The sequence below is a fragment of the Chinchilla lanigera genome, unplaced genomic scaffold, assembly GCF_000276665.1.
Source record: "Chinchilla lanigera isolate Chin_1 unplaced genomic scaffold, ChiLan1.0 scaffold00118, whole genome shotgun sequence".
Taxonomy (NCBI): domain Eukaryota; kingdom Metazoa; phylum Chordata; class Mammalia; order Rodentia; family Chinchillidae; genus Chinchilla; species Chinchilla lanigera.
In genome coordinates this window covers 1,457,378-1,484,681 of record NW_004955519.1, presented here as the reverse complement: position 1 = coordinate 1,484,681, position 27,304 = coordinate 1,457,378, and the positions used below count along the sequence as shown (strand labels likewise).

Here is a 27,304-nt window from a genome sequence, read left to right as displayed (position 1 = left end):
TATAGCTCAGCAGCACAGTGCCTGCCTGGCAAGCACAAGGTCCTGAGTTTGAGTCCTGGTACCAAAAAAAGTGTCTAACCAGGAAAGTACTCAAAGGTTTGGTTTGGTTTTCTTAAAAAGGGAATTTAAACTAGGGACCAGCACTAAGTGCAAAGTGATCACTTCCAGAAGAGAAACACTGGAAGCAGCATTTTTACCTATGGAGAACTTGGCAGTGTGTCACATAGTCAGGACCTGGAACTTGGCTTTCAAATCTGTTGTTTCTCCTTTCTTCATTTGCTTTTTTTTTTTTTTTCTTCAAAGAAAGAAAAACAAACCAGTATTATCATGGTCTCTGTGCTTGGAATGGGGGAATTTTAGAATTAAGCACGTAACTTTTGAGTTGGTTCTTGAACTTGCCCTTGTTTCCCTCGGTGTTGGCTGTGGCTGTTATGCGCATGAGCACTCCATCAGGCTGCTGGGAAGCCTGTGTAACTGCACTGGAACACTTCACGGAATAAAGGGTTCTGCTAGAGCTGATCTTAGCACATTCCACTGAGAAGTATCAAACTGACACCTGTTAAACTGCTTACTGGACCGAATAAACTCCATTTTGTCCAGTTAAAATAGTTTTCTCTTTGTTAAAAGTTTTATTTGTAAAAAGTCCTGTCACATTCCTGGTCTAAACTGGGTTGAAAAACTTGAAAATTGTCCAACAGATGGGAAATAGTGCCTGGAGTGGAGGATTATGTATCCGAGCTTCTACCATCAGGGCTGTTCATCAAGGGGCCAGCCAGTGGAGAAGCAATCCAGCGTACAGTAGGTTATCCGATTACCCTGTCACTATGAGCTGGAAGCCCAATAAACACCCTCCCCCTTGAGCTACTTACTACCTGGAACCCTGGACTCACTTCCTGGGGGCAACGAAGGTATCTATCAGAAACATAATCTACCTTAAAATCAGTACTAATGATCACATTTCACACAACTCTGCTGGATGTATCCCTCTTAACATTTTACCAAGCCATGTGTGTGGGTCACCACACTCTTTGTGGTGCCTGTCCTGTGTAGAAGACTGTAAATCTTGGACCTGTTGTATTTTTCAAGGGCTTTATAAAGCAATGTGATTAACAGTACTTGGCCTGCTGCTTTTGGCTTACGTGTATTTTTAGCTAGATGCTACCATGCTGTTTAAAGGATATGAATTCTGAGAACGCATTCAGAACCTTTCCTCCTATCACCCTGTGAGTAGACAAATTTGGGACCCCCAAGGACACCCTTCCCTCCTCTGAAGTGATCGCCCCAGCAGCCCAGTGTTGTGGCTTCGTAGCACGCCCCGTATCTCCCGTGTTCTAGAACACTGTAACACTACTAGGCCGGCCCGGAAAGGTCGACACTCGACATCGTGCCAGTTGCCTTGGTGTGTCACCTCCACGTGTGTTAATTATAGTGGCAGCAGACCCCCTGGTGTAGGAGAACGTGGGTCCTGGGTAACGGATCATTTCACCCTGACTTGTAGGAGTACGTTTCTTGGTCTCAAGATCAGTATGTTTTAGTTATGTATGCAACTGCCTTTATCACACCTGGTTATCACAATTCAATTCTCAGGTGTTGCAGAAAAATCTACCTCTTTCAGACTGTAGATGGAAATAACTGTGAAAAAATGATGCAGATATCTCTAGTTTGTGCTAAACACACTGCTTTATTTTTACAGCCCACGTCTTTCATGAGGATACGAATTGTTAAGAGGCAGTCTTGTTTTGCTTTTCAAAGACATTTTGTAGATTTTTCACTAATGTGAATTGATTTTATCTACTCGATTCTGTATAGATTAAGTAAATATGTATGATAAATTTAACAGCTTCTGTGTATTCTTTTGTTACCCATGTGGCCTTAATTGCACAAGTCCCGAGGTACAATTTTACCGATTTCCATTTGAGGGAGGGGAGAACTTCATGTACATACAGTCCCCCCACCTTCCAAAAGAATAAGAATAAACATAATTTATTTTAAAACTTTTATTTCTGCAAAGCCAATCAAGAAGTGTTGGAAGGAAAAAGTGTAAAAGTTACCCTTGCATATTTGGGAACAGCAAGCACTTAAGTCTGAGAAAACGAGGGCTTAGAACAGTTGAATCAAAGGCAGTACCCTGCTACTTATATTTAAAACAACGTGATATTCCTTCTGAAGCAACGTTCCTTCTTCCCTAATAACTACAATATGATACAGTAACGCAACAGCTCACTTGAAAGTGCTAGAATCATAGGGTCAAGAATGCCATAAGCCACCCCACTTAACATTTCCCACTATACAACGCTGTTTTGGCGCTTGAGAAATCAAGCATTTGTGTAGCATTACATTCAACAAAAACAGCTCTCATACTTTGGGTTTAAGATCCTTGTCCCTCCAGTTCCGAAGTTGTGACATCTGACTCTTCATCATTGTAAATATTTTCAGCCTAGAGACAACAACCAAATAAATTCACAGGTAAAATTCCCCAAGGTTTTCATACAGTCATCTGAATTTAACCTGCCAATCCAGATTTTAGGGTTCACTGTCCATGACATACTGTCACAGGAACTGACCAGTTTCATTTTTGTTTTGTTTTGTTTTTTGGTTTTTCTCCGGTACCGGGAACCGAACTCACGACCTTGCGCTTGCCAGGCAGGCGCTTTGCCACTGAGACCAGTTTCATTTTTGTACTTCCCTCCAAGAGAGGCAGGCAGGCAGGCCGGTATTCTTCAAACTCAGTTGCCACTGACTGCGAGTGCAAAGCTCGCCCCACACCCCCATGCTTGTTCACACAAATGTCACCTGGCGTGATGCCTGCACTGTTTACAGGAGGTGCGAGTGACACCGCCTTAGGGTGCCAGTGATCACCACATACCCTCAGTCCCCTCCCGGGCCGGTGCTCAAACCCTCAAGGCCCTGCAGACAGCAGCAGTGATGCCAAGACTCCAGCCATGCCAGTGAACACTGAAGCAGATGCTGCGCGTCTGCATCTGTTCCCACAGATGTACAGATTTCTCTCCGCCCAGCAGGCACCAGAGCTGGGGGACCAAGCACCAATACTGAATTCAAGACTGGTCAAATGGGACTTTTCCTTACATTCCAAGCATTTAGTATAATAGGTACCTAAATATTTCTCCTATATCCCTAGTAAATCTCTGCTTTACAAGATACGAATTTGAGAAAAATAATTTCAGCTTACCATTTGCCATATCTGCATGATGTTATCCTCAGACACTGAGCAGATAACCCAAGGCTCATTGGGGTTCCAGCTAAAGTCCGAAATCTTGGCAGTGTGTCCTCCGTGGATAAACTGGGAAAAAGGAAAGTCTTGGTAAACATGAGTTCCTGTCTACATGCACTACTACACACTGAACGTCTGTTAGCTGCATGTAGGATGCTTCCCCCTACGTTCTTTGGCCTGCATCCCTGAACAGTAAGCTTTCTCCGTAACAGTAGTGCGGTTGGGGGTGGTGGCACACACCTGTAATCTCAGTTTGAGGCCAGCTTGGGCTACAACCCCGTGTTAAAAAAAAAAAGACCATAACCCGCACCACTGGGTCACACAGCTAGGTGCACATGTGTAAGGTGGGCTCTCACACACTTTCTACACTGGGAGCCCTGGGAGCCCCTGAACTTGAAGGCACAACCCTCACCCTTCCCTCAGTCTCCCGACCAAACATCACCTGGGGTGCTCCAAAGTCCCTCAGAGACACACAGCTCACAAAGAAATGCTGAAGGAGGCAGTTTGATTTCCTACAGGAGGCAACCTCAAGGGAAGGCAATGTGCCGTCTACATCTTTGAATTAGAATTCAAAGTAACTTGTCCTTTCAAAGGACACAATATTAGCTCACTATCTAGAACTGGCAAGCCACACTTTCTGATAAACTCTGTCGTGATTCTTTACTTTGACAATGAGGTCTCTGTCTACTAGCTAGCTCATATGAAACATATGTTTCTGACCTAATCAGTGTATCAGTTTAAAAATGTGAGATGGGCCTGGCTGTGGTGCCACACATCTGTGATCCCAGCACTTTGGGAAGCTGATGCAAGAAGATGAAGTTTGAGGCCAACCTGGGCAACTTGGTGAGACCCAATCTCAAAAATAAAATTTAAAAAGGGCTGGGGATATGATATTGTAGAGTGCTCCTGTCGGGGAAGCTGAATTGGGATAGGGGGGCAGCTTTTCAAAATACTCCCAAGGGGTACCCAAGTGAAACTACTTTAAGACCACTGCCTTAGAATGTACACAGGAGTCATCAAAACAAGATCAACAGGAAGAAACACATCATGGGCTACACCAGGGGTTGGGGAAGGAGAGTGTTGGGAGGTGACAGCTAGATTTTTTGCAGAAAAAAATTTCGTAGAATTGACTTGAGATGGTTGTACAACTCTGGGTATACTGAAAACCGCTGAATTGTAAACGATGTGAATTGTACCGTATGTGAATTACGTCACAGTGAAGCTTACCAAAATAACTGAAAACAGCTGGACAAAAGTAGCTGGGAGCAATGTGTTTTCTAGAAAATACAATGGAACTGCTTCACAAGCAGACTTCTCAGAGTCAGTCAGTCACTGTGGAATACAATCACTTAGACCCTGCCTTCTGTGGACGGCCTCGGTCACTGAGAAACCCTCCTGTCTCAGCTGCACTGGTGTGCACTGACTGTAGCACTCTGGCCGAGGTCCATTCTACTTCTGCCACTTGCTGCCTGGAAGCAGCCACTAAAGATTACAAAGGACTGGCTAGGGCAGTGGTGGTGAACCTCTGGCACGCGTGCCACAGTGGGTTATGTGGATCTTTGAAAGCTCTAAGAGGTTTGCCATCACTGGCCCAGGGGCTCACACAGGCAGGGCCCAGCATCTTCTATCGGCTCAACCACAGGGCCTTTGCCTTTTATGACTGTAAGTGAAGCACAAGTAGACCAAAAGTGAGCAGCAGCAGAAAAGCTAAATAAAACCTATGCTACAGAGTGATGAGCAGCTATCTGCCTATGACCAGGGGATGAATGTTTAATTCAGAGCAAGGACAAAGAACCACTGCTAAGTTTGGCAGTGCTTCACAGAAAAAAAAGTGCCTTGAACTGAAACAGCAGGTCATTACCAATTGTCCACCCTGTTAGGAGGTGTGAACTAATAATGCCCAGTGAGCGGCAACAGGACTCCTTCCCCCAAATAAATCACTCAGAATACAATATGGCTGAAACTAGTTGGAAATTACTATTCGCTATTTTGCAGGAGCCCAAATAATTTTTACTGAAACATTTGTAAAAAGCAACAAGATTCCATGAACTATTTTGGATAAATTTCAGAGCTCAGTCACTGTAGCAGCAGACTTCTACTTTAAAACCATCTTTGAGAGCTGGAATAGGAGGTTCTGACTCATCCTTGAGCTAAGTGACTAGATGACAAAAGAGCCCACCCCGCACGTGGCACCTCATCTTGCAGAGCACGTACCAGGAGTTCTGGAGGCCCATCTTCTGCGTCCTCAGCTGACTGTTCTTCTCCAATTTTGCTAGTCACAAAGAACAGAATGCTTTCATTACTGAAGATTCTTGTACCAAGAGTGTACACTACACCAGCATCACCCAGAAAGTTCACCCTAAGACACACGCACACACCTGAGAGCAACTTCTTAGGATGACTGCTTTCTGGAAACAGATGAACACTATTCATAATTATAACTGCAGAATGAAGAATTGTTCATAATAAACACTAACTCAAAATTTCTCCAACATTTTGAGCTGGGTGTGGTGGTATATGCCTGTAATCCCAGCATGCAGGAGGCTGAGGCAGGAGGATCACTGCAAGTTTGAGGCCAGCCTGGACTACATGTAAAGACCCTGTCAACTACCTCCACCCCCAATCTACATGGGAACATGTAGCCTCTATACTCCTAAAGCCCTGTGCATTCCAGGAGTGAAGCACAACCACACACCATACTCTGGGTCTGTTGACAGAGATATGCCAACGAAACAACTTTAACTGTGGGACATATAAACCAGAGCAAGATTTTATGTTTTTGGTGCTGAGGACTGAATTTAGGGCCTCATGTGTGCCAGGCAAATGCTACATACAGCCTTAGTCTAAAATAAAAGGGTTTTAGGGAGTTTTTCTTCTCTTAAAAATTTCAGTTTATAGGCCAAAACACAGTCACAAGTTTTTCCCCTCTCCATAGAACAATTTAGTCCACTTCAAGGGAGTACAAACTAAGCAACTTTATCAATGGCTCTAAAGGTTCAAAGGAGACTCAAATTCTTAGAATAGTAGCTCTGAAGCCAAGGGACTGTTTTCAGCCTGGCCTAGAACTTGCAGTAATCCTCCTGCCTCAGCCTCCCAAATGCGGGGGTTAGAGATGTGCATCACCACTGCTAGCCTTTTTGGGGGCACTGGGGATTAAATCCAGGGTTGTCCCATGGAGCTGCATCCCCCATTCCTTTTTATTTTTTGATGCAAGGCCTTGCTAAGTCACTGAGTTGCCCAGGATGGGCTTGAACTTGTAATCTTCGTGCCTCAGCCTCCCAGAGGGCTAGAATTACAGGCACGCGCCGCCCTGGTTGCCTTTCCTAAGAGCTAACAGAAACTACAGCAAGCCCCCAGAGAACACAAGCCTCACAGCATGGGCAACCCTTGTCTTCTTTACAAAGGTCTCCCCAGCTTACAAAAACTACAGCGGGACCTCACACGTGTAGAACAAATGGATAAAATCACAGAAGAGCAAATGGTACAGACCCTGAGCAGGAACCGTCCTGCTGATGTGCAGTGAGAGCCTCCGAGACGAGAGCAGCTGACATCTTCAATTCTTTTCTATAGCAAGTGTTTGAACTACAACTATCTGGATGTGCACACATGCTCGCTCGCTCTCGCTCCCTGCCCCCTGCCTAGCAACAAACAAATCTCAACAGAGAAACTGATTTTATGGTCCATTTGCTGCCTCACCCCTATTTTACAGAACAAAGACTCTTTACAAATTAGAAAGGTACTTGAAATTTTGTTACTTTCACGTTAGGGTTATTGAAGTGGGAATAACAAATGGCTTTTCCAGTTTATGAAATATTATATAACCTGCCAGATTAGCACACTATTCACACAGTATCTTGTCTCCAGATCCTAAATTACCTCAAATCCCACACGTTCAGGCGACGATCGGTACCACTTGAAGCCAGAATAGTTTCATTATGTGGAGACCAGTGGACCTAGCAACAGATATTCTAAGAATGTATGTAAAGCACCCCCATCCCTCCGTTTGTGCTGCTCTTCTAACCCGTCATATTTCTCATCCCGCGCTAGCTCTCAGCCTAGAGGCGCCTCAACCTCCTGTTCCACACTTTGAAATGGTCTTGGAGGGCCCAATCCCCAGCCTGCCCCCAGGAAGGACCATTCCCCAGTATGCCAAGGAACTCAGCCAGGGCTCCCAGTAAACTTACTCAGCCCCACAACCAGCCCAGGAGCCTTTCAACTTTGCAAGCAGGTGTATACCAATCCATGCAATTCCCTATGTTAAACCAGGCGCAAGACCCTTTCTTCACTAGGGGGCCTACTGCACTGCTACACCTAACTCCAGAGTCCTTGCAGTTCACTTCCTAAACTAGTCCTATCTTTTCCTGTAATTCTGAACTAAGAGCCTCTTAAAAAGCTCCAAATTGTTTCTTCTAGTTTACTTATAAAGCAGAATCAAGAGGAGCTTTATTAAAAACAGAAAGGCCCATATCCACGATCAATATGCAAGAAAAAACTTAAAACTTTACCCACGCCAGTTACTACACCAGACATACAAACAGAAGTGTCACGTACCTGGAAAATCTCATCCTTATGAGATTCGAAGGTATGAAGTTTTAATTTTAAGTTACGCAGGTCCCACAAAGCTACCGTCTGAAGGAAAAAACAAATGAATTCATTTCTGTGCTTTACATAAAAAAAAATCTTTTAAATACCTCGTTAAAGTATAAAACAACTGAGTTTCATAAACACTAAATATGCAAAAGCTTCTGACACCTTATCCGCAGAGCCCGTTGCTAGAATGAATTCGCTGTAGGGATTGAAGGAGAGGCAGTTGACCTCGGCAGTATGCGCATCCACCAAGTGGCTGGGCTTTGAGGTGGTGTTGGACCTGGTGTCCCATCTGAAACAGAGGTACAAGGCACATAGCACACACCAAGGACTCCAAGCCCCCCAAGCCTCACACACTCATTGCTGGGCCAGCCCCTCCACTCCACTCCCCGATTCAGACACCAATCACACATAGCTGGCAATCTGGACCTCACCACTAAATGACACCTTCTAACCCTTCAGGTAACAAACTAGGACTTACTACTTCTGGTTCCCCTTATAGACTCTTTGCCATTCCAAGATACACAAAATAGAGGCTATTTAGCAGAGAAAAATGTAGCATCCTGATACCCACAACTAGCCTTGTCAAGTTCAGTATGGCCACGTTTGTCTCAGCATTTCTTCAGGAGACAAGTGTCTTAAGTGGCTGAATTCAACTAGCTCCACACCCCAATAGAATCATTCTTCTCTAACCTCCAATGTCAGTTGGTCACTCTGGATCCCAATTCTGCTATTTACCACTACCACTCATTTTCCTTCACATTTACATAGCTGTTTTTCTTTTTCAAAACAGTTCATCCATACAGCACAGTCAGTTTCATATAAAAAGCCTGTTACACACGTGCAGTTTATTGTATATCTAGTATACCTCAGCTGAAGCTTTTTAAGCTTTAAAAAAGCAATCAAAGCAGTCTACCACAATCACTGATGGTCATTCAGATCACCTATCAAACCCCACTGAACTCTCATACATCATGAGTTTCTGATCATCAGCGACCGATCCAAACAAGGACTCATGCAGCAGATGCCAGGCCACATCCTCTACAACGGCTGAGTGGCCGGTAAAGATTGCTTTAGCATCCACAATTTTGCCTTCCTTTGGTCCTGCATTTATATCCCACAGGCAGACAGTCTGAGGGAGGAGAAAAAAGAAAGAAAAGCTGTAAGACACCGCATCTTAAAGGCCAACATCTAATATCTCCATGAAAAATAAAACTAGGTAAAAATTAGAAACACAAGAGAAAAAAATAGAAGCAGAAGAACGTGTGGGTGCAGCCTCTATGATGGGAGACACAGAGGGGAAGGAAACTACACTGGGGGAGATGGAATATGGTGGCTGGCTGAGGGACACTGGGTTGGAGTCTCTACGTACATTCAAACAGCTGATGATACAAATCACAGAGCCAGGAGCTCAATAGCTACTGACTAGCTACACACTAGGCTGGGAATGAAAATGAAAATGTGCCTTAAAAAACAAAAGCCCTCAAAAAAAAAAAAAAAAAGCCCTCTGGACAAGTCTGACTTCCTGGCAGGAACCACCAGACATGAGAGATCATGGCTTCCTTCAGGCGCCGAGATCACAGTAGTCTACGACACGTTCATGAGGCTTCGTATGTTCAAGGCGTTCTTCTGACATCTTACCACAATGAGTTAAGAGCAAAGTCTTAAGTTTTAAGTAAGCTATATCACAATGATTCTCACTCAATGGTATAAAGAAAGTAACTCATTCTGAGGTGTACTGGTATGAACTGTAATTCCACTGGCATTAGCCCCATCTCTTTTTAAACCACTTAGCTTCCCCTGTAGTGCTGGAGATTTGCACATGCTAGGCAAGTGCTCTACCACTAAGTTACACCCCCAGCCCCTTAAACCAATTTCCGGCATGATGAGGTTGTTGTTCTAAAGCTACTTCTCAGGAATACCTATTTCCCAGGCAACAATTTTTTTTTTTGGTGGTGCTGGGGGTTGAACCCACCCAAGGGCACTCTACTACTGAGCTATACCCTAGCCCTTTGTAATTTTTGAGACAGAGCCTTGCTAAATTGCCCAGGGTGGCTCTGAATTCTGATCCTCTTCCCTCAGCCTCCCGAGTAGCTGGGGTTACAGGTAAGTACCACACCTAGACCAGCAAGAGAAACTTTTAAATACAATACACATGGCTTTTGTGTTACTTATACACCCTGACGTATAATTTACACACACTGAGGAAGGAGAAGAGTGTGCAGGGATCCTGTCTTCTACCCCCTGCTCCTGCTAAGGACAGAGCCTGACAAGCTCAGCACTGTGCGTGGCCTTCAGGATCTTTCAGATGTCGTCAGGCTGGTGTCTTCAGAAGGCACTGGAACTAGTAAGGAGGTTACTGAGTAGAGCCTACTATCCCTATCTTACAGGGAAGCAGAGCCTTGTTTCTGTGCCTCTGGCAGGGGAGCTGCAGAAATGCTACACCAGCCCCACGGGTGCCCCCAGACCGTGAATCATGAAGAGTGATGGGAAAAGCCGTTCTGATGATGCAGGTGTGGGAAGAAAGAAATTCTCACTGGCCCGATTTGGGTTGTGGATCTGGCCTCTCCTCTTTCAGGGAGTATGCAAAGCCTCATTCTCTAGCCACGAGAGCACCCTGTGAGCTCCCCTACTCACTGCCCTTCTGAGTTCCTTTTCTGTTAACTCAAGCTGGTCTTGGCTGTGTGCAACTAGAGAATCTTGACAGAGGCATTTATTTGTTTCAGAAATTCCAAATACTTAACAGGCACAGCCATCAACAAAGACAGAAAGGCCATGTTCTAAGCCCAGGAATATACTAAGTTAGAAAGCAAGCAATCTGCTCTCATGAAGCAGACATGAAGTGAAACTGTGATCAAGGTGTATGTGCTTTCAGAAGGCCCAAAAATGTTCTTTTCCTAGAATCATACCAAATACCTTCCACCTATAGTAAGGGATCCACAAGAGATATAGGACTCTTGGCAGTGAGAATGCTATTCCGGTGTGCAACGAATGAACAAAACTGTTTTCCAATTGTGTGGTACTCTTAACTGTTAATGTTTTATATTAAGGGAATCAAGATAATTTAATAGGCAAAAAACTACTTTTCAAAAAACGGTACTGAGAAAACTGGATTATCACATGCAAAAGAATGCAGTAAGACCCCTATCTCAAAGCATAAACAAAAATTTACTTAAAATGGATGAAAGACCTAAAGAGCTAAAACTCTTAGAACACACACGTATATCTTTGTGACACTGGATTATGCAATAGCTTCTTAAATACGAAACCAAAAGCATAAGTGAAAAAGTTTTAGAACTACATTAACTGGACACAATTTAAAAAATTTTTGTATTTTAAACAATATCAAGAAAGTGAAAAGACAACCCACGCAATGGGAGAAACTTTGGAAATCACTTATCTGACAAAAGACTTGTATCTAGAATACATGAAGAATTCTTATAAAGACAATAAAATCAGTTGGGCATGGTGGTGCACACTTATTATCCCAGTTACTCTGGAGGCTGAGGGAGGATCATCACAAATTCAAGGCCAGCTTGCACCATGAAAGAGAAAAAAGACCTTGTCCCCCTCCCCACAAAGATAAGAAAAACAACATTTTAAAAAATGGACCAAGGCTTTGCAAACATATTCCTCCAAAGGATGTACAAAAATGGCCAATAAACACAAGAAAAGATGCTTAACATCATGTTACAGAAAGAAATTTAAATCAAATCTACAATGTATTCACACTAAGATGGCTAAATGCATAAAGAGAAGTGCTGGTGAGGGTGTGCAGAAAAGGGAATACTCATGTGTTGCTGGTAGCAACACAAAATGAGTAGCTGCTCACGAAAAGTTTGGCAGTTCTTCAAAAGGCAAAAGACAGTGTTAGCACATGAACCAGCAACTTTACTTCTAAGTGATCATCCAAGAGAAATGAAAACATTTGAACTGGTATACCAATGTTCCCATCACTCAAAATAGCCCCAAACTTAAGACAATCCAAACATTCACTAGATTGATAAATGATAAGCAAACTGTGGTATATGTACATTGAACTACTAGCCACAACAAAGTGAAAAGTAATGTTACTTGAAAACATGTGAAAACCAGTCAGAAAAGGCCATAGTGTATGACTCCACTTGTATGTGAAATATCAAGAATAGTAGGAGACAGAAAATAAATTCCTGGTTCTTAGGAGCTGGGGGAAGGGAAACAGAATGACTGTTTCATGTGTACACAATTTCCTTCTGAGGTATTTCATGAAAATATTCTAGGATTAGTGGCAATGGCTGCAGAACTTTGAATATAGTAGTAAAATCCACTCAGTTGTACACTTCAAAAATACATTAGTCTAGGCTCATAAATGCTTTATAGAGCTTCCATTATAAGGGGATCCTCTTTAAAACAGTGGGAGGTCTTTTGCCCAGCTTCCCTCCATCCCAAGAGTGCTTCGAGTTTTGTGAAGGGCTTGAGGGTATGACTGGTAGAGCACTTGCCTAGCACACGTGAGACCCCAGCCTTGATCTCTAGCGCTGCAAAAATAGTTAAAATAAAATTTCTTGTTTGTTTTTTTGAGACAAGGTTTCACTATATAGTTCGAGCTGACCTTGAACTCACAGGATCCTCCTGCCTCAGCAGCTCTCCAATGCTGGAATTACAGGCATGAGCCACCACACCCAGCTTAAGAGTTACAAATTTTTTTAAAAATGAAAGAAAGCTTTGTGAAACCCTAAGACTCCAACAGAGCAGTCTGAAAAACCACTGCTCTAAAACCTGGGAAAACATTATCACAAATCATCAACAGTATTATCTTAGAAAACTGTTCATCTATATAGTGCTCCTTAGTGCAGAGCTGTCCTGTGACACTTTAATTCTCAGTATATGAGCAGATTAGGAAGAACACATTTCTCACATGGTCGTCGGATGCACTTAGGAGATGTCCACTCAAATTAGAATTCCAGGAAAGACCATAGCCTTCCTTTTGGTGACCTCTTAACCTAAGATCAGGATTACATTCTCCACTTGGGTCTAAGGAAAAAAGAAATACATTAACTACTAAGTTATTATCTGTTTATCAGAACTGGTGAGAGCAAATCGTCACTCCTTCATTGAGGGAGCGTAACAGAAATCCACATGAATAAGGACTTGGTCTGGCACATAATCATTTTGAAAAGCTGTTTTCTCTGCTTCATTTTAGGTACCTGATAAAAACTGTGCCTCACGACCACTAAACGACTGGTTTCTTTAGAACACCTAGTACTAATTCCACCACAGAAACACTGAAAATATGTGTAGTGGCAACCCCACCCCCCAACCCCTGATCAATTTTCAGAAGGTTTCCTAGCACAGCAGGCTGGGTCACTCAGGCCTTACATGTCTCTAAGGTAGCCTGCAACCATCAACACCCCTTGGCCAACCCGAGAATGTGACCTCTGGAAGGTTCTCTGTGTCACTGTCTCATGAAGCTGCGCATGCCCAAAGCAGCGGGGTGTGCTGCAGCAACTTGTCAAGACTTGCAGGATTGTTCAGCAAGAATCAAGATGCACCTGGCTTTACTGCTAGGGTCTCGAGTTTTCATTAGTGTGGCCGGTCACAGTGCAGGATGTACCCATGTGACCTCCAAGAGAAACCCAGACCCTGGCACTCACAAACGCTTCTGCTGGACACATGCTCCTACTTGCTGCTCGCAAAACAACACATGTCCTTGCATCCCAGGAGAGGAAGGACTCAGAGGCCCGGCCTGAACTCTGCGGGCTTCACCTGCTGTGTGTCTTTCTCCTCCTGCTTTTGTTCTGGCTCCTTTGCTATAATAACTCTCAGCTGTGAGGATAATCTGTTGCTGGCTCTTTTGGGCAAATCACCTGAGAATGCTTATGGGCACCCCCAAACAATTTTTAAACCTTACAGTCAATTGTGAATCAAGGAAAATGTTTCAGTACTGGGCTGCCTTTATTACTACATACCTGGTTTAGCAGGATGTTTTGTGTAGTCAAAAACCAACACATCAGAAGACGGTGTTTTTGTAGCAATGATGTGAGGATTTTGTGGCATGTAACGAGCACGATTCACTTCTCCTTCGTGATTAATTTTAATTTCACATTCAATTTTTCCTGTTACAGAACCAAAGCCACCAAATTCTAATGTGAAGAAAAAGAAATACATACACTTAGGATTAAAATTCAAATGTCACTTAACCTACCAGATTTTATCGTAACAGAACACAACATAAATTTGACAGACAAAAAAACCAACAACAACAAAAAACACCAAAAACCCCAAACCCCAAAAATGTGGGTCTATCTGCCACTTGGAATTTATTCTCAAAGCCCACTTACATTAGAAACTACTGGTAGGTACCTTATGTAAGTGGATTCAGTTCCACTTTGGACTTAAGACAATTAAAAAGTGGCCTCTTTCAGCTGTAAAGATGTGCTTATTCACAAAAAATTTCAAACAACCACATAGTAAGGAAAACAACTTTTTTTAGTTCAAATTCAACTCACTTGGCCTGGTTTTTACATCAAAACAGCAAAGATTAGGGCCGGGGATTTAGCTCAGCAGCACAGCTCCTGCCTGGCAAGCATGAGGTCCTGAGTTCAGTCCCCAGTATCCCCCCAAAAACCCAAAATAGAAAAAAAGCAAATATTTTACTCTCAGGAATATGAACAGTCCCTAAGTCTAAAATCAGAAACACTCTCAAACCAAACCCACGCTGACTAACCCCTACCTGATCCTAAGACAGACACACAGACACACGCACAGGTCTTGCTGGCATACTCAGTCTAACTGCTTATGTAAGGTTAAAATAAGGGTATTAACCTCTCCATCTGGTAGGTAAACAAGGCTGTAGTGTTATAGCCATGAAAAGGGCCTTGAAAAATCAAAGTTGCTTAAAAAGAAAGATAACTTCTGAAAAGCAGCAAGATATCAGCAAAAAGAATACAAGTAGAGTCCGTCTAAGCAGATACTATATAGCAAATATTTTCTTTTTTGTGCTTGTAGATAAAAACTTGAATAGTTTGCGGATGCTTAGAAAAGTTATCAGGCTTCACACTGTAACTGTGTTATTTCTCACTTATAATGCTTCTTTTCACATTCCTTTTTAGCTCACCCTATGTCTTGGCTCAGGGACCACTAATTCAAATGCCTAATGGAGCCAGGCAGGTAGTAAAGCAGAAAGTGGCCTCCGCCGAGCATGGTGGTGCACATCTGTAATCCCAGTACTTGGGAGGCTGACACAGGAGGATCACCCTGAGTTCAGGACCAGCCTGGGCTACATAGTGAGACCCTCTCTCAAAAGACAAAACCCAACCCAACCCAACCCAACCCAACCCAACCCAACCCAACCCAACCCAACCCAAAAGCAGTCGCTTGAAGAAAACACTTGGAAAAGAAAGAAAACCATTCCTTAGTTCTAGACAGTTTTCACTGTATGGGTAGGATTAAGGAGCACTGGCTCCTGAAACTTAGTATCAGCACCTCTAGCCATTCTCTGCAGCAAATATAACCGTTTCAGTGTGGCTAGAAACCCTAGTTTGTTCAACTACTCCAAAGCTCCTCCACACACAACTCTCACACCATACGTAAAAGCACCCATTTCCCTCTCAGCCCTTTCCCTTTCTGATCTGTCCAAAAAAGTATGGCTCAACCTTCCTTACTATCCCTCCCACTGTAGGCCAAGGAGGACCCTGCCGACAGTCAGGAGGCTGAGGCAGCAAGATCGTTTGAGTCTATGAGTTTGAGACCAGCTTAGGCAACATACCAAGACTCTGTCTCAAAAAAAAAGTTAACATTAAAAATAAAATTTAAAAAGCTACATTTCCAGACACAATTTACTGTGAACACAGGGCTTTCTTTTCTCAAGTCCAAAAAATGTCTGGCCATAGCTGCGAGTGGTGGTCTACACCTGTAATCAAAGCATTTCGGAGGCTGAGGCAGGTGGATTGCTACAAGCTCGACACCAGCCTAGGCTACATAGGGAGTTCAGGGCCAGCCTGATAATGAGACCCTGTCTCAAAAACCAAAGTCCCACCAGGCATGGTGATGCACATGTGTAATCCCAGCACTCAGTAGGCTGAGGCAGAAGGATCACCGTGAGCTTGAGGCCAGCCTGGGCTACATAATGAGTTCAAGGCCAGCCTAAACTATACAGTGAGACCTTGTCTCAAAACAAACAAAAAAACAAAAACCCAAAAAACTGCCCTAAAATAAAATATCCTTCTAAAAAACAAAAACAAAGACAAAATAAACTAAGGCCACGAAGGAGTCATTCACCTGGGAGGTCTGGCAGCTTAGGTTTTACATTTCTGAGGTACACCTCTGAGGGACACTGGGACCATTACTGATTCTTGGCACAATATGGGAACAAGGACCTCAGAATGTTCTTTGTCACTGATAGACTGATGCTTCTGTGGGACATACCTGGAGAAATGGACCATGCTGTACCCAACTGGCAGGGCCGCTCTGCACAAATTATCAAGATTGATTGTGTGCACTTGCTTTCATTACTGGCGTCCTGCACTTCAACTGTCATGGCTGCCTGCCAGCAGCCCGTGGCTCGGTGACCAGTCTCCAGGAGAGCCTCAGACCCTGAGAGCCGCCAGGGCCTCCCCCAGGCAGCAGTTCTACACGTCCCTACAGCTTGCTGCCAGAGAGAAAACGCATCCTGTGTGGCCTGGATGAGACTGGTGCCAGACCTCCTTGAACTCACCAACGCACATCTTGTTCCTGCTGCACTTGTTCTTTGTTCTTTATGATAACAAACTTTAGCCAGAAGTATAATTTGCTAATGAGTTTTTTGAGTCATTCTAGTGAAACCATCAAACTTATGGGTCATGGGAATAGCGAAAGAGGAGCATTGACGTTTTAAAAACCCACTACCCACCAGATGTAGTGGCACATGCCTGTAACCCTAGCACTCGGGAGGCCAAGGCACGAGGATCACTGTGAGTTCAAGGTCAGCCTGAGTTAGAAAGTGAGTTTAAGGCCAGCCTGAACTACACAGTAAAACCCTGTCTCAAAGACAAAAACAAAACAAAAATCCCACCATTAACTGTTTGGTATATGTCTCCTGATTTTTCTCTATGCACACACCAACACATACTATGTTTACCAAAATACACTGTAATTATACCTACCAGTTGTTAATTTACTGTATCTTGGACACCTTCATGCCAGCACACATATACATTTTCCTCCTTATTAACTGCTGCGCAATTTCAAACATACCACACTGTGTTCAACCAATTCCCTAAGAATTAACATCTAGGGGCCGGGGATTTAGCTCAGCGGCAAAAGTGTTTGCCTGGCAAGCGCAAGGTCGTGAGTTCGGTTCCCGGTACCGGAGAAAAACCAAAAAAAAAAACCAAAAAAAAAAAAACCAAAAAAAAAAAGAATTAACATCTAGTTAGCTAGGTTGATCCTAATTTTTCAACCCTGCAAATAATGTGAAATCCCTGCACACATGTGAGTATTTCTATAGAATAAAGTTCTGTAAGTTACACTGCTGAGCCAAAAACTAACAGTTCAAATTTTTGTAGCATTCTTTAAAAGAGCCATGTTTTCTGACACTGACGTTGGAGTAGACGCAATACCTACCACCCTTGTCACTGTCACAGTGGGAAGCGTCGAACTGCGCATCATCATTGGGAATATGGACTCGAGCAACCACCAGATGATTCTGCTCATCAGATGTGTGAGTCCCCAGCACCAGCCAATGAAGGGCATAATCTTTTCCTTCTGGTCTGTTTAAGGGAGAAAGTCAGTCACATGAACCCTACAGAAAATCTTCAGCAGCTAACAAATTCAATCTAGTTCCCTCAAATACATTAAAATTTAACAAATACACGCAAATGTTCAGAAGGGACCATCAACAATCCCCTACATATCCTGACTTCCCATCTAAAATGTATCTTTTACCTATATTCTCACTTTAATATACTAGATGTTCTGATTTCCCAATGAGAAGCAACAAGGTAGAATGGAAAGAAAGGGTTGAGTCAGGTAAACTAGGTTTAAAACCTGGCTCAAACTAAAATTAGGTATATGCAATTGCTTATATCACAACCTCCCTGGGGTAATAGTTTCTTCACTAAAAAACAGGTTATAAGTGTAAATGGCATAATGTAAAATGCCTTGTGTTGGTGATGGCTCAAGTTTATGAAACATGTAATCTTGGTTTTAGCACGGGGCTTTCTGTTACCTTGTTCTGTAGAAATGCACCTTGAAACTAAAGAGCTTGCCAATGCCTCTTTGGCACCTTGGGGCAATCGGGTGATTTCTGCACTGCTATCTATCCATAATGCTTTCCCTACAATAGCAATTCTCACTGTGCTCCAGGACCAACACTCTGTACCTTGCACCTTCTGTCTTAACTTCAGTCAAGTCAGGCCATTTATTGGCTCTAGAATTTCAGATGTACAAAGGAGTTAGTTCTTTTTTCTTTCTTTTTTTGAGATAGGGTCTCACCATGTAATTTAGACTAGCTTTGCACTCACTATGTAGCCCAGGTTGGCCTTGAAATCGGTGATTCTCCTGCCTCAGCCTCCCAACTGCTGGGATTACAGACATGCATGTGCCATGACGCCCGGCAGGAGCCAGTGTTGTAGCTCACTGGCACAAGTGCCTGCCTGACAAGTGCAATGTCCTGAGTTCAATTTCCGGTACCAAAAAAGGGGGGGCTTGCAGTTTACTTTTAGACATGTAATTTATTAATAAACACAAAATTAAGATTTGTTTTTGATACCAGGAATTGAACTCAGGACCTTGTGCTTGCCAGGCAGGTGCTTGGGCCACTGAGCTACATATCCCTGGCAAAATGAAGATTTGGCTCATCATAAAAAAAGAATGCACAAATCCAAAAACAGAACAGATAGGCCACTGGCCACGGTGGAACATCCCTGTTATCCCTGCACTCGAGGGCTAAGGTAGGAGGAATGGCCATGAGTTTGAGGCCAGCCTGCACTACACAGCGAGTTTAAGGATAGTCTATAAACTGCATAGTTTTTCATGGGTCTCAGCTGATACATGCACAGTGGGTGGCTATCATGAAAAGTAATTAATTCCATTTTAAGCCGGGAGTGGTGGCACATGCCTATAATCGAAGCACCTGGGGAGGCTGAGGCAGGAGCAATGACCTCCCGGGAGTTCAAGGCCAGCCCGTACCACATAGTTCAAGGCCAATCTGAACTATATAGCGAGACCCTGCCTCAAAAAAACCAAAAAGAAAAAATAAAATTAGGTTCAAGTAAAGTATAAAGGAAGACTTAGATGAAGTAAAATCTTTATAGGAATAGTGGCTATCTCAAGAAACAGAAAAAAACAAAAAACAAAAAAACGGGAGTAGGGGATATAGCTCAGTGGCATAAGCGCCTGCCTGGCAAGCACAAGGTCGTGAGTTCAATCTCCAGTACCGCAAAAAAACAAAAACAAAAACAAACAAAACCAGGAGCATAGTACTTTAGAAGAGGCACCATAGTAATTATTTTAGGGCTAACATAAGTGACTTGTTAGGGGCTGGGGATATAGCTCAGCGGCACAAGTGCCTGCCTGGCAAGCACAAGGTCCTGAGTTCGATTCCCAGCACCAAAAACAAACAAACAAACATAACTGACTTGTTGTGAGAGGGGAACACAGCACCACAACAAAAAGTGACTCTTCTTGTGGAGTTACGCAGAAAAACTAAGACCAACAGGTAAAAATGACAGAAAGGCTTACAGGACCTTTCTAAGGAGCACTGTCCCAAGTGGACCGAAGGATCTTAAAAATTCTTCTAGTCTCAAAGTCAGTAATTCTAGTTTCTCCTAGATGATCACAGGATTTTTTGCTACTACAACTTCTTTCACCTCCATCACAGAGACACAGCCTGCTTTCCTAAATTAATCAGTATTGTTTTCCCCAAACACTGGACACACCTAAGGACCGCTGAACCACGTGTGGTCAAAGAGCCTATCCCTCAGTGCCAGAATCCTTTGTTTGACCCAGTAACTCCACTGCCACGAAATTCACCCCATCAAAAAATAGACTCTACTGAAAGATTATCTGCAGCCATACTATTTGCAGCAGCAAAAGGATGAAAACCTAACTATCCATCAATAAATAACTGCTGTATCCACAAATGCTATATCCACAAATAGCATTCTACGGAGCCCTTAAAAAGGAGTGTATGTAAGCATGCTGATAAGAATAAGCCTTCAACAAATACCCTCACCAAAAAGCCAGGTGAACAACTTGCAGCCATTAAAAAAGAAGAAAAAAAAAGATTAAAATCTAGGTATTTCTACATGCTGGCGAGTGAGGGATGTGGAAGGGGAAAATTGTTTTCACTCTATGCACTTTTGCATAGCCTGAATTTGAAAGATCACAAAGCTGCTTCTGTGGAGAACTAGTCTCAATATATATAAGAAATTATTTAACACATTAATTATGAATTAACTAGTTTATAAAACTTCTAAAAGCCAAATCAATGATTTGAACAATTATCTAATCTAAGGATAACACTTCAGAAAGCTGAAGTACTCTTTAGAGCATGTTAAATATGGGCAGAAGGGCCTAGGAAGTGGAGAAGGATCCGTTCCTCCAGGCACCAGGCCGTAAACATTTCTACTGTTCTGTATCTGGGGATCAAACAATCACAGTCCCTTCATACCCAAATGGAACCCTGCAAGTACCACACAGCTCTTAATATCCAAGAATGCAGGCTGCTTGGCATTTTCTTACATTCTCTGAGCCACTGAACATCCCACAACTTGATCCCACAACTTCTCTGTACAGAAAATTCCACAACGTATAATTTAATTAAAGACATCTAAGTTCGTAAGATTTAATATAAAAGCAACTTATCTGGGGTAAGAGGAACATACAGAAAGCAAAAAGTAGAACATCCCTAATCCAAATATGTGAAATACGGGAAACTTGTTGAGGGCTGACATGATGCCACAAGTGGAAAATTCCACACCTGACCTCATGTGGCTGGTTGCAATTAAAACACAGGCAGACTAAAAATACTGTATATAATTACTTTCAGGTTATGTTTAAAGATGTATATGAAACATAAATTTCACGTTTAGACTTGGGTTCCATTCCTAAGATCATTAAGTTTATGTAAATACCCTCCCAATCCAAAATCCAAACACGTCTGGGACCCAAGTCCCTCAGATAAAGGATAATCAGCCTGTATCATTTTTAAAAAGGTAAGCAATGCTGGGGATATAGCTCAGTGGCACAGCGCCTGCCTGACAAGTACAAGGTCCTGAGTTCGATTCCCAGTACCCCCAAAAAATGTGTAAAAAGGTAAGCAAAATAATTATAGACAACATTTAAAGAAAACTTCATTAAGTAAGTAGCTTTAATTGAAATCCAAAAGAAACTTCTTTGAATTCTTACACATTATTCCTGAACAGAAAGGGATGGGAAAACCAGCACCAGTCACCACTTACTGTGATCTTACCAGTCACCATCTGGGATCTTATTTAATTCCCTCAAATGTAGGCAATCGGTGCTACCAATATCTCCACTTAACACAGACCAGACAACCCCGGCATAGAAGCTGTATAACTTGCCCTAGTTTGCAAAGCTAATAAGCAGGGGCAGGATTCAAACCCAGGTCTCTGACCTTAAAGCTCCTGCACTCTTTTCTACTGTTACAGTAGGTCAAAAACATCCAAAATATTAATCCATTTTAAATCTGCTTAACAGGAAGACAAAAAGAGGCAAATGCCCACAAAGCTCCAAGCCAGAATCTGAAAGCCCTAGAGCACAGGATGATAGCCATTCTATTTTTAAGTCTCTTCTCAAGTGGTTGAAAAAGTCCATGCCTAGAGCTGGGGGCACAGCTCAGTGGTAGAGCACTTAAGGCCCTGGATTTGACCCACCACACCAAAAAAAGACAACGTCTAGAAGTCTCCATTATTTAGCTCTTCCAGACTAGCCCTACATTTGTACATTTCCGTATGTATTTTTTTCAGAACCCCAACATAATCCCCTATCTGTAAGGCAACACTCAAGTATTGTACCTTAGCCATTATGAGAAGTATTTCACATAAAGCTAGCTTACTCATTTTTATGATTTGTTGCAAAAACACTCTTTCCATATTAAGAGTTTGATTTAATCCTCATTTAAATTCATAATATACAAAAATCAATAAACTTTTAAGGTACACAGGCAGATATGGTGGAGTACATCTGTAATCCCAGCACTGGGGAGGCGTAGGCAGGGTTGCCAAGAGTTCCAGACCAGCCTGAACTGCAGAGCAAGACCCTGTCTCAAAAGACAAAAACCACCCCCTAAAACTAAATAACAATGATAATAATAAGGTACCTGGCCAAATTCCTACTAGAAAAGGTGCAACCCTCTAAGAAAGGTAGTCTTTTTTTTTGAGACAGGGTCTCGCTATGCAGTTCAGGCTGGCCTTAAACTTGCAACGATCCTCCTGCCTCAGCCTCCCCAGTGCTGGGATTACAGGTGAGTGCCACCACGCCCAACTCAAGAAAGGCAGTCTTAATGCAAGTGCTGCCTTAATTCTGGAGCCAAATGGTCTGGGTTGGCAAAGACCAAGTGTGTACACTAAGGTTTGTAAGCCCCAGCAACCATCACCAGCTGTGTGATCTTGTGTATGGTACTGCACTTAACCCTGGAACTCCCTTCTTCACCCACAAATCAAGGATGATAAAACATACCTACAACAGTACTGTTACGAGGGCTCAAATAACAGGACATGAAACTCCTCACAACTGTCAGGTCTTGCTTTAAGTGCTCAATAAATGTCAGGCATTATTACCAAAGAAATTTCGAAACTCCCCGAAAAGAACACTCAGGAAAATTAACAGAAATGTCAAACTGTATTCCATACTATACCAGCCCTGGCAAACCTTTTACAGCTTTCAATGATAGCAAATATCTCACTGCGGTGCGTGTGCTACAGGTTCACCACCACTGCTATAAACCAGTAACACCTTTTCTCTGGTCAGCTGCTGCCAAATCCTTTTCCTTTCTGCCAATTAAAATGTGTTCCATCTTGGATGTCAGTTACAGGGATGTTTCCTTTGCAAAAATTCATTAAACCACGTACTTAAAATGTATGTACTTTTCTGTACGTATGCCGTTTTTCAATACAGTAAAAGAAAGGCCTCAGTCTGAGGTCTAGAGAGAGAATGATCTACACTTGTATCCAAGTAATGTCAAATATATTCGGTATTTTCTACAAACATTAATTTCGGCGGATTCTCCCCTTCATATGTCAGAAATCTTACAGATCACTTGTTTTTAAAATAAATACCACCTGCCACCTCATCCAAGGGCTGATTCCATGCTTACATTGTGAAGCATAAAATGCCGAAAGTAGGAAATTCAAAACAACTGTTAAATTTATGGAAAATAAAAGTTGCCAGAAACCCTTACTTAGTCACTTCAGGAAGCCACTGAACGGTAAGACTGGGCCACTGAAGAGCATGGGTCATAACCAGGTCATACAGAAACGGTGTATTCTTCTTCCAGATTTTATATTCTTCATTGATGACTCGCTCTTCCACAGTATCTTCAAACACTGAAATTTGGAGAAAGCCCACACGATTAAGCGGCCGAGAAGGATCCAAGGCAGACTCTGTACAGACACTGCGGGTCACGTCGAGATAGCCACGCCTAAGCCACTCTTTCCTTTTACTTATCTCTAACGTGGCCTCAAACAACTACTCTTGCAGAACGTGGAGAGAACGCTAACACCAGGAAGCTTATTTTTCCCACTTTCGAGATCAATACCTCGCCCACGCACACCGAACCGGGTCATTAATTGCGTGGACATCGAGACCGCTTCGCCCGGTCCAGCTGTTCGCACCTGTTCTGGGATGCAGACTCGGGCGGGGGGGGCTCCGCGACCCACACGGGAAGGCAGCTCCACGTGCGCCGCAGACCGCGGGCCCGCCGCCCCCACCCCCGCCAGGGGAGGCCCCGGCTCCCCCGACGCCCACGTCGGCAGCCATAGGCGGGCGGGCCTCGGAGCCCCCGGACCAGGGCCGCGACCCCGAAGAGGGCGCCGAGCACGCGCGGAAGGAGCCGCCGCGCTGGCTTCTCGGCGGTGACGGCCTCCGCCCCGGGCCCGGGCAGCAGAGGGGGAGCGGGGCCGCGGAGGGAGCTGAGGGGCTCGTCCTCGGCCCCGCGCCCGGCTCTGGAAGAGCTCCGAGCCTTCCGCGCCGCGGCCCCGTCCAGCGCAGGCCCCTCGAGGCGCGCGCCCTGCCTCGCGCCCGGCCCCGCCCCCTGCTCCGCACGCCAATTCGCGCCTTTCACCCGCGCGTGCCGCGGCCTCGCGCGCCCGCCACCCCCAGCAGCCCCGGCGCGCGCCGCCCCGCAGGGCCTCTTACTCTCTTTACTCGCCATCTTGCGTCGGGTCGTTCGCCCCTCGCTGCCGCCTCGGACTCCTCTCGCTAGCCAAGAGCAGCCTGACCGCTGGGGTTCCTGCCTTTCCCAGGCGCGTCACACACCCCTGGCTCTGGAAGGCTGCGGTCCGTCTTGCCGCCTGGGTGCCCCCCAGACGCCTAGCCTTCTCTCCTGCCTCCTCCCCGCTCGCGGGTACTGAGGTCTGAGGCGCTCTTCTCTCTCTCTCCAAACTTGGAACGAGACTTTTCAACCCGCGCCTCCCAGCCCGCCCAGGCAGCTGAGCGCAGGCGCATCCGCCCTGGGAAAAATAAGTGGCGGTGGAGAGGCGGGCCTGGGAGCCAACGGCTCCGCCGCTTCGACCAATGGCGTGCGGCTGGCGGCTTCCACGCGCCCTTCGAGGGCGGGCCTCTGGAGGTAGGTGGGGCGTTCCGCGGCAGGAAGTTGGCGAGGCGCAGGCGCAAGGACTCGCCCGGCGCTCCCAGCGCCGGCTGCGGGGGCGGATGGGGGTGCGCGGGGGTGGGGCGGATGGAGGCGCGGCGAGCGGGAGGCGCGGGGGCAGCTGGCCCGGGCGGGCTAGCCTTGGGGCCCGCGGGGCGTGGCTGCTTGAAGCTGCAACCTCGGAGACAGGGGTGGGAGGGGGCAGGGAGGCTGCCGCTGCAGTTTACCCGAGCAAAATCTCAAATCTCAGAGCGAGAGAGGAAAATGGTTCCTAGTCTCGAGAGATTAGTGTGTTCTCCACGTCTCCCCGGGAATCGCGGACACGCAGTTCTCTGCACCCCTCGAAAGGTCCCCACCAGCCGACTGGCCATTGGTGGGGCCTGGTGTTTGTCGGATGCAAAGGGATCTTTCGGAGAGGAGGGGGGCGTTTGCTTAAGACGCGGCAGGCCTCCAGCCCCCCACCCCCCGCCCGCTGGGCGGAAGCAACCTTAAATTACATTTTCGTAGGTTGCATGCTTGTATCCATAGGAGGTTGCCTTGCGGGGTTTTGTGGCCCCAGCGTGCCTGGCTCGCGCCCTCCCCTGCTGAGTCATTCCTGCTGCGGGCGACCCCACCCCAGCGGGCGGTGCCCTGGGGAGTGCGTGGGGGGTGGAGACAGGGGCCCGCGAGGCCAGAGGGGAGCGGGGAGAACAAAGTAAGGGCTAGAGGGCGGGGTCGGCGACCGAGGAAAGCATCCCGGGCGCGTGTGCTGCCTTGCTAGCTTTCCAAGGCTTCATGGTCACACGCGACGGTACCGGTTCCGCTGCTGTCGTGCCCACCTTTCCGGTCGGGAGACAAACCCAGTCAGTCATACTCCCTTATATAGGGAATGAGTGTCCCTTGCCTCTAGTTACCCATGCAGTACAGTTCATTGTTATGAGGCCCTCCACTCGTCTGATCTTGGTAGTGACTAGTGCCAGGGGGTGCGAGAGGGAAAAGGTACAAGTAACCTTCTTTTTTGTTTTTGTTTTGTTTTGTTTTCTGGTACTGGGATTCGAACTCACGACCTTGCGCTTGCCAGGCAGGCGCTGTGCCGCTGAGCTAAATCCCCAGCCCCTTGGTTTTGTTTTTTGAGACACAGTCTTCCTATGTAGTTCAGGATGGACTTGAACTCGTGCCTCAGCCTTCTGAGTGCTGGGATTACAGGCGTGTGTCACCCCACCGGGCTGTGGTAGCCCTTTTCTAAACGGGGTCGGATAGCTAGTAAACATTTCAGGCCCCAGGGGCAACTACTTATCTCCACCTAACCAACAGCAGCCGTGAACAATATGGATAAACCTGGCCAGGTTCCAGTAAAACTATAACCACTGACAATTTTGACAAGTCCCAAAATATTCATTTGATTTTTCTTCAAACACTTGAAATGTAAAACTTATTCTCAGCTTGAGGGCCATACAATAACATGTGGTGGGTTAGATTTCGGTGCAGGCCTAAATCTACAACCTTGTTCAAGAATAACCGTGTCTTACAGCTTTGCTTCAACAAGAACTGCATGTGCTCAGCAAGAAGGCATGGGAGATGATGTCCTGTCAGGAAAACCAACAAAACAAAAATAAATACATTGAGGGTCAGAGAAGGAAGAACAGAGCAGATATTTAGGGAGTTTCTGAGAATATTCATACACTATTATACACAATCTGAAAGTATTACGTACAGCACATTTGGTTAGCTTTGAAATTTTTTTTGCTGTTGTTGAATTTGTTGATTCTATTTTTGTCATTTTTTGGTCTTTTTCCCATCAGGTGCTTTTATGCATAAAAATGTAATCACAGTCCTCTCTTGGATTGCTTAATTGTTCAGTTTTGTTTAGCCTTGTTCTCCAAACTCTTAGCGCTGATCTCTAAGGGGGGGTTTTGGCATTTTTTTTCCCTGTCCTCGTCTCTTTGTCACTCATGCACTCTGTCTGCTAAGGAAGAAAGCATGACTAGGTGCACGCGTTTGGCATGGATTATCTTAACCGAAAGAAGCTCGGATCAGGTGCCTTTCCCCGAGACTGCTTACGGCAAAGTTGCTCTTGCACTAAAGGTCAGCATTTGTTTTGTGTAACTCGTTATCGTTCGTGTACACGTGTGGGAGTCTGCAGAATACTGCCAGGCTTGGACAAAGTGGCAGTTAATGTGTATGATGTACTCTGGTGTTTTATTTCAGTTTTTGAAAATACAAATTATGGGCCGGGGATGTAGCTCAGCCGTATAAGCGCTTGCCTAGCAAGCCTGAGGTCATGAGTTCGATTCCCGGTACCAAAAAAAAAAAATTTTTTTTAAAATAAATAAAAATAATTACAACCAAATGTGGTGACACATGCCTGTAATTCTAGTCCTCTGGGAGACTGAGGCATGAGGATCACAAGTTCAAGCCCAGCCTGTGCAAGATAGTGACTCAGTGAGACCCTGTCTCAAAAGAAGGGACAAAAAGGAAGTAAGGAAAATAGGAAGGAGGGAAGGGAGGGAGGGAGCTCACTTCAAAGGCAGAGTTCAATTCCCAGTACTACAGAAAAATTCTAAATGCGGATCACCCTGTAAATTGATTTCGTGATTGCATTTTGTCACAACTTGAAGTTTCTACAACATTGGAACATTAGGTTAGTTTTTAAACCTTTAACTGTCCCTGAACACCCTTTACAAAACAGTGAGGTACCTTGGATTGTTTATCCC

The 27,304-nt window shown here is 44.7% G+C and overlaps 1 protein-coding gene across 1 annotated transcript; it reads right to left on the bottom strand.

Moving 5' to 3' along the window:
- Window positions 1-1,982: 1,982 nt before the first annotated feature.
- On the bottom strand, window positions 1,983-24,483 carry Rbbp7 (retinoblastoma binding protein 7). The gene is made up of 12 exons (XM_005409144.2): window positions 24,158-24,483; window positions 23,202-23,346; window positions 17,402-17,547; window positions 13,768-13,941; window positions 12,717-12,832; window positions 8,791-8,951; window positions 7,985-8,111; window positions 7,784-7,861; window positions 7,109-7,185; window positions 5,447-5,504; window positions 3,191-3,301; window positions 1,983-2,437 (listed from the first exon to the last, which is right to left on the bottom strand). The coding sequence occupies exons 1-12, from the start codon at window positions 24,171-24,173 to the stop codon at window positions 2,369-2,371; spliced, it is 1,278 nt and encodes a 425-aa protein (XP_005409201.1). The 5' UTR covers window positions 24,174-24,483; the 3' UTR covers window positions 1,983-2,368.
- Between the last annotated feature and the right edge of the window lie 2,821 nt (window positions 24,484-27,304).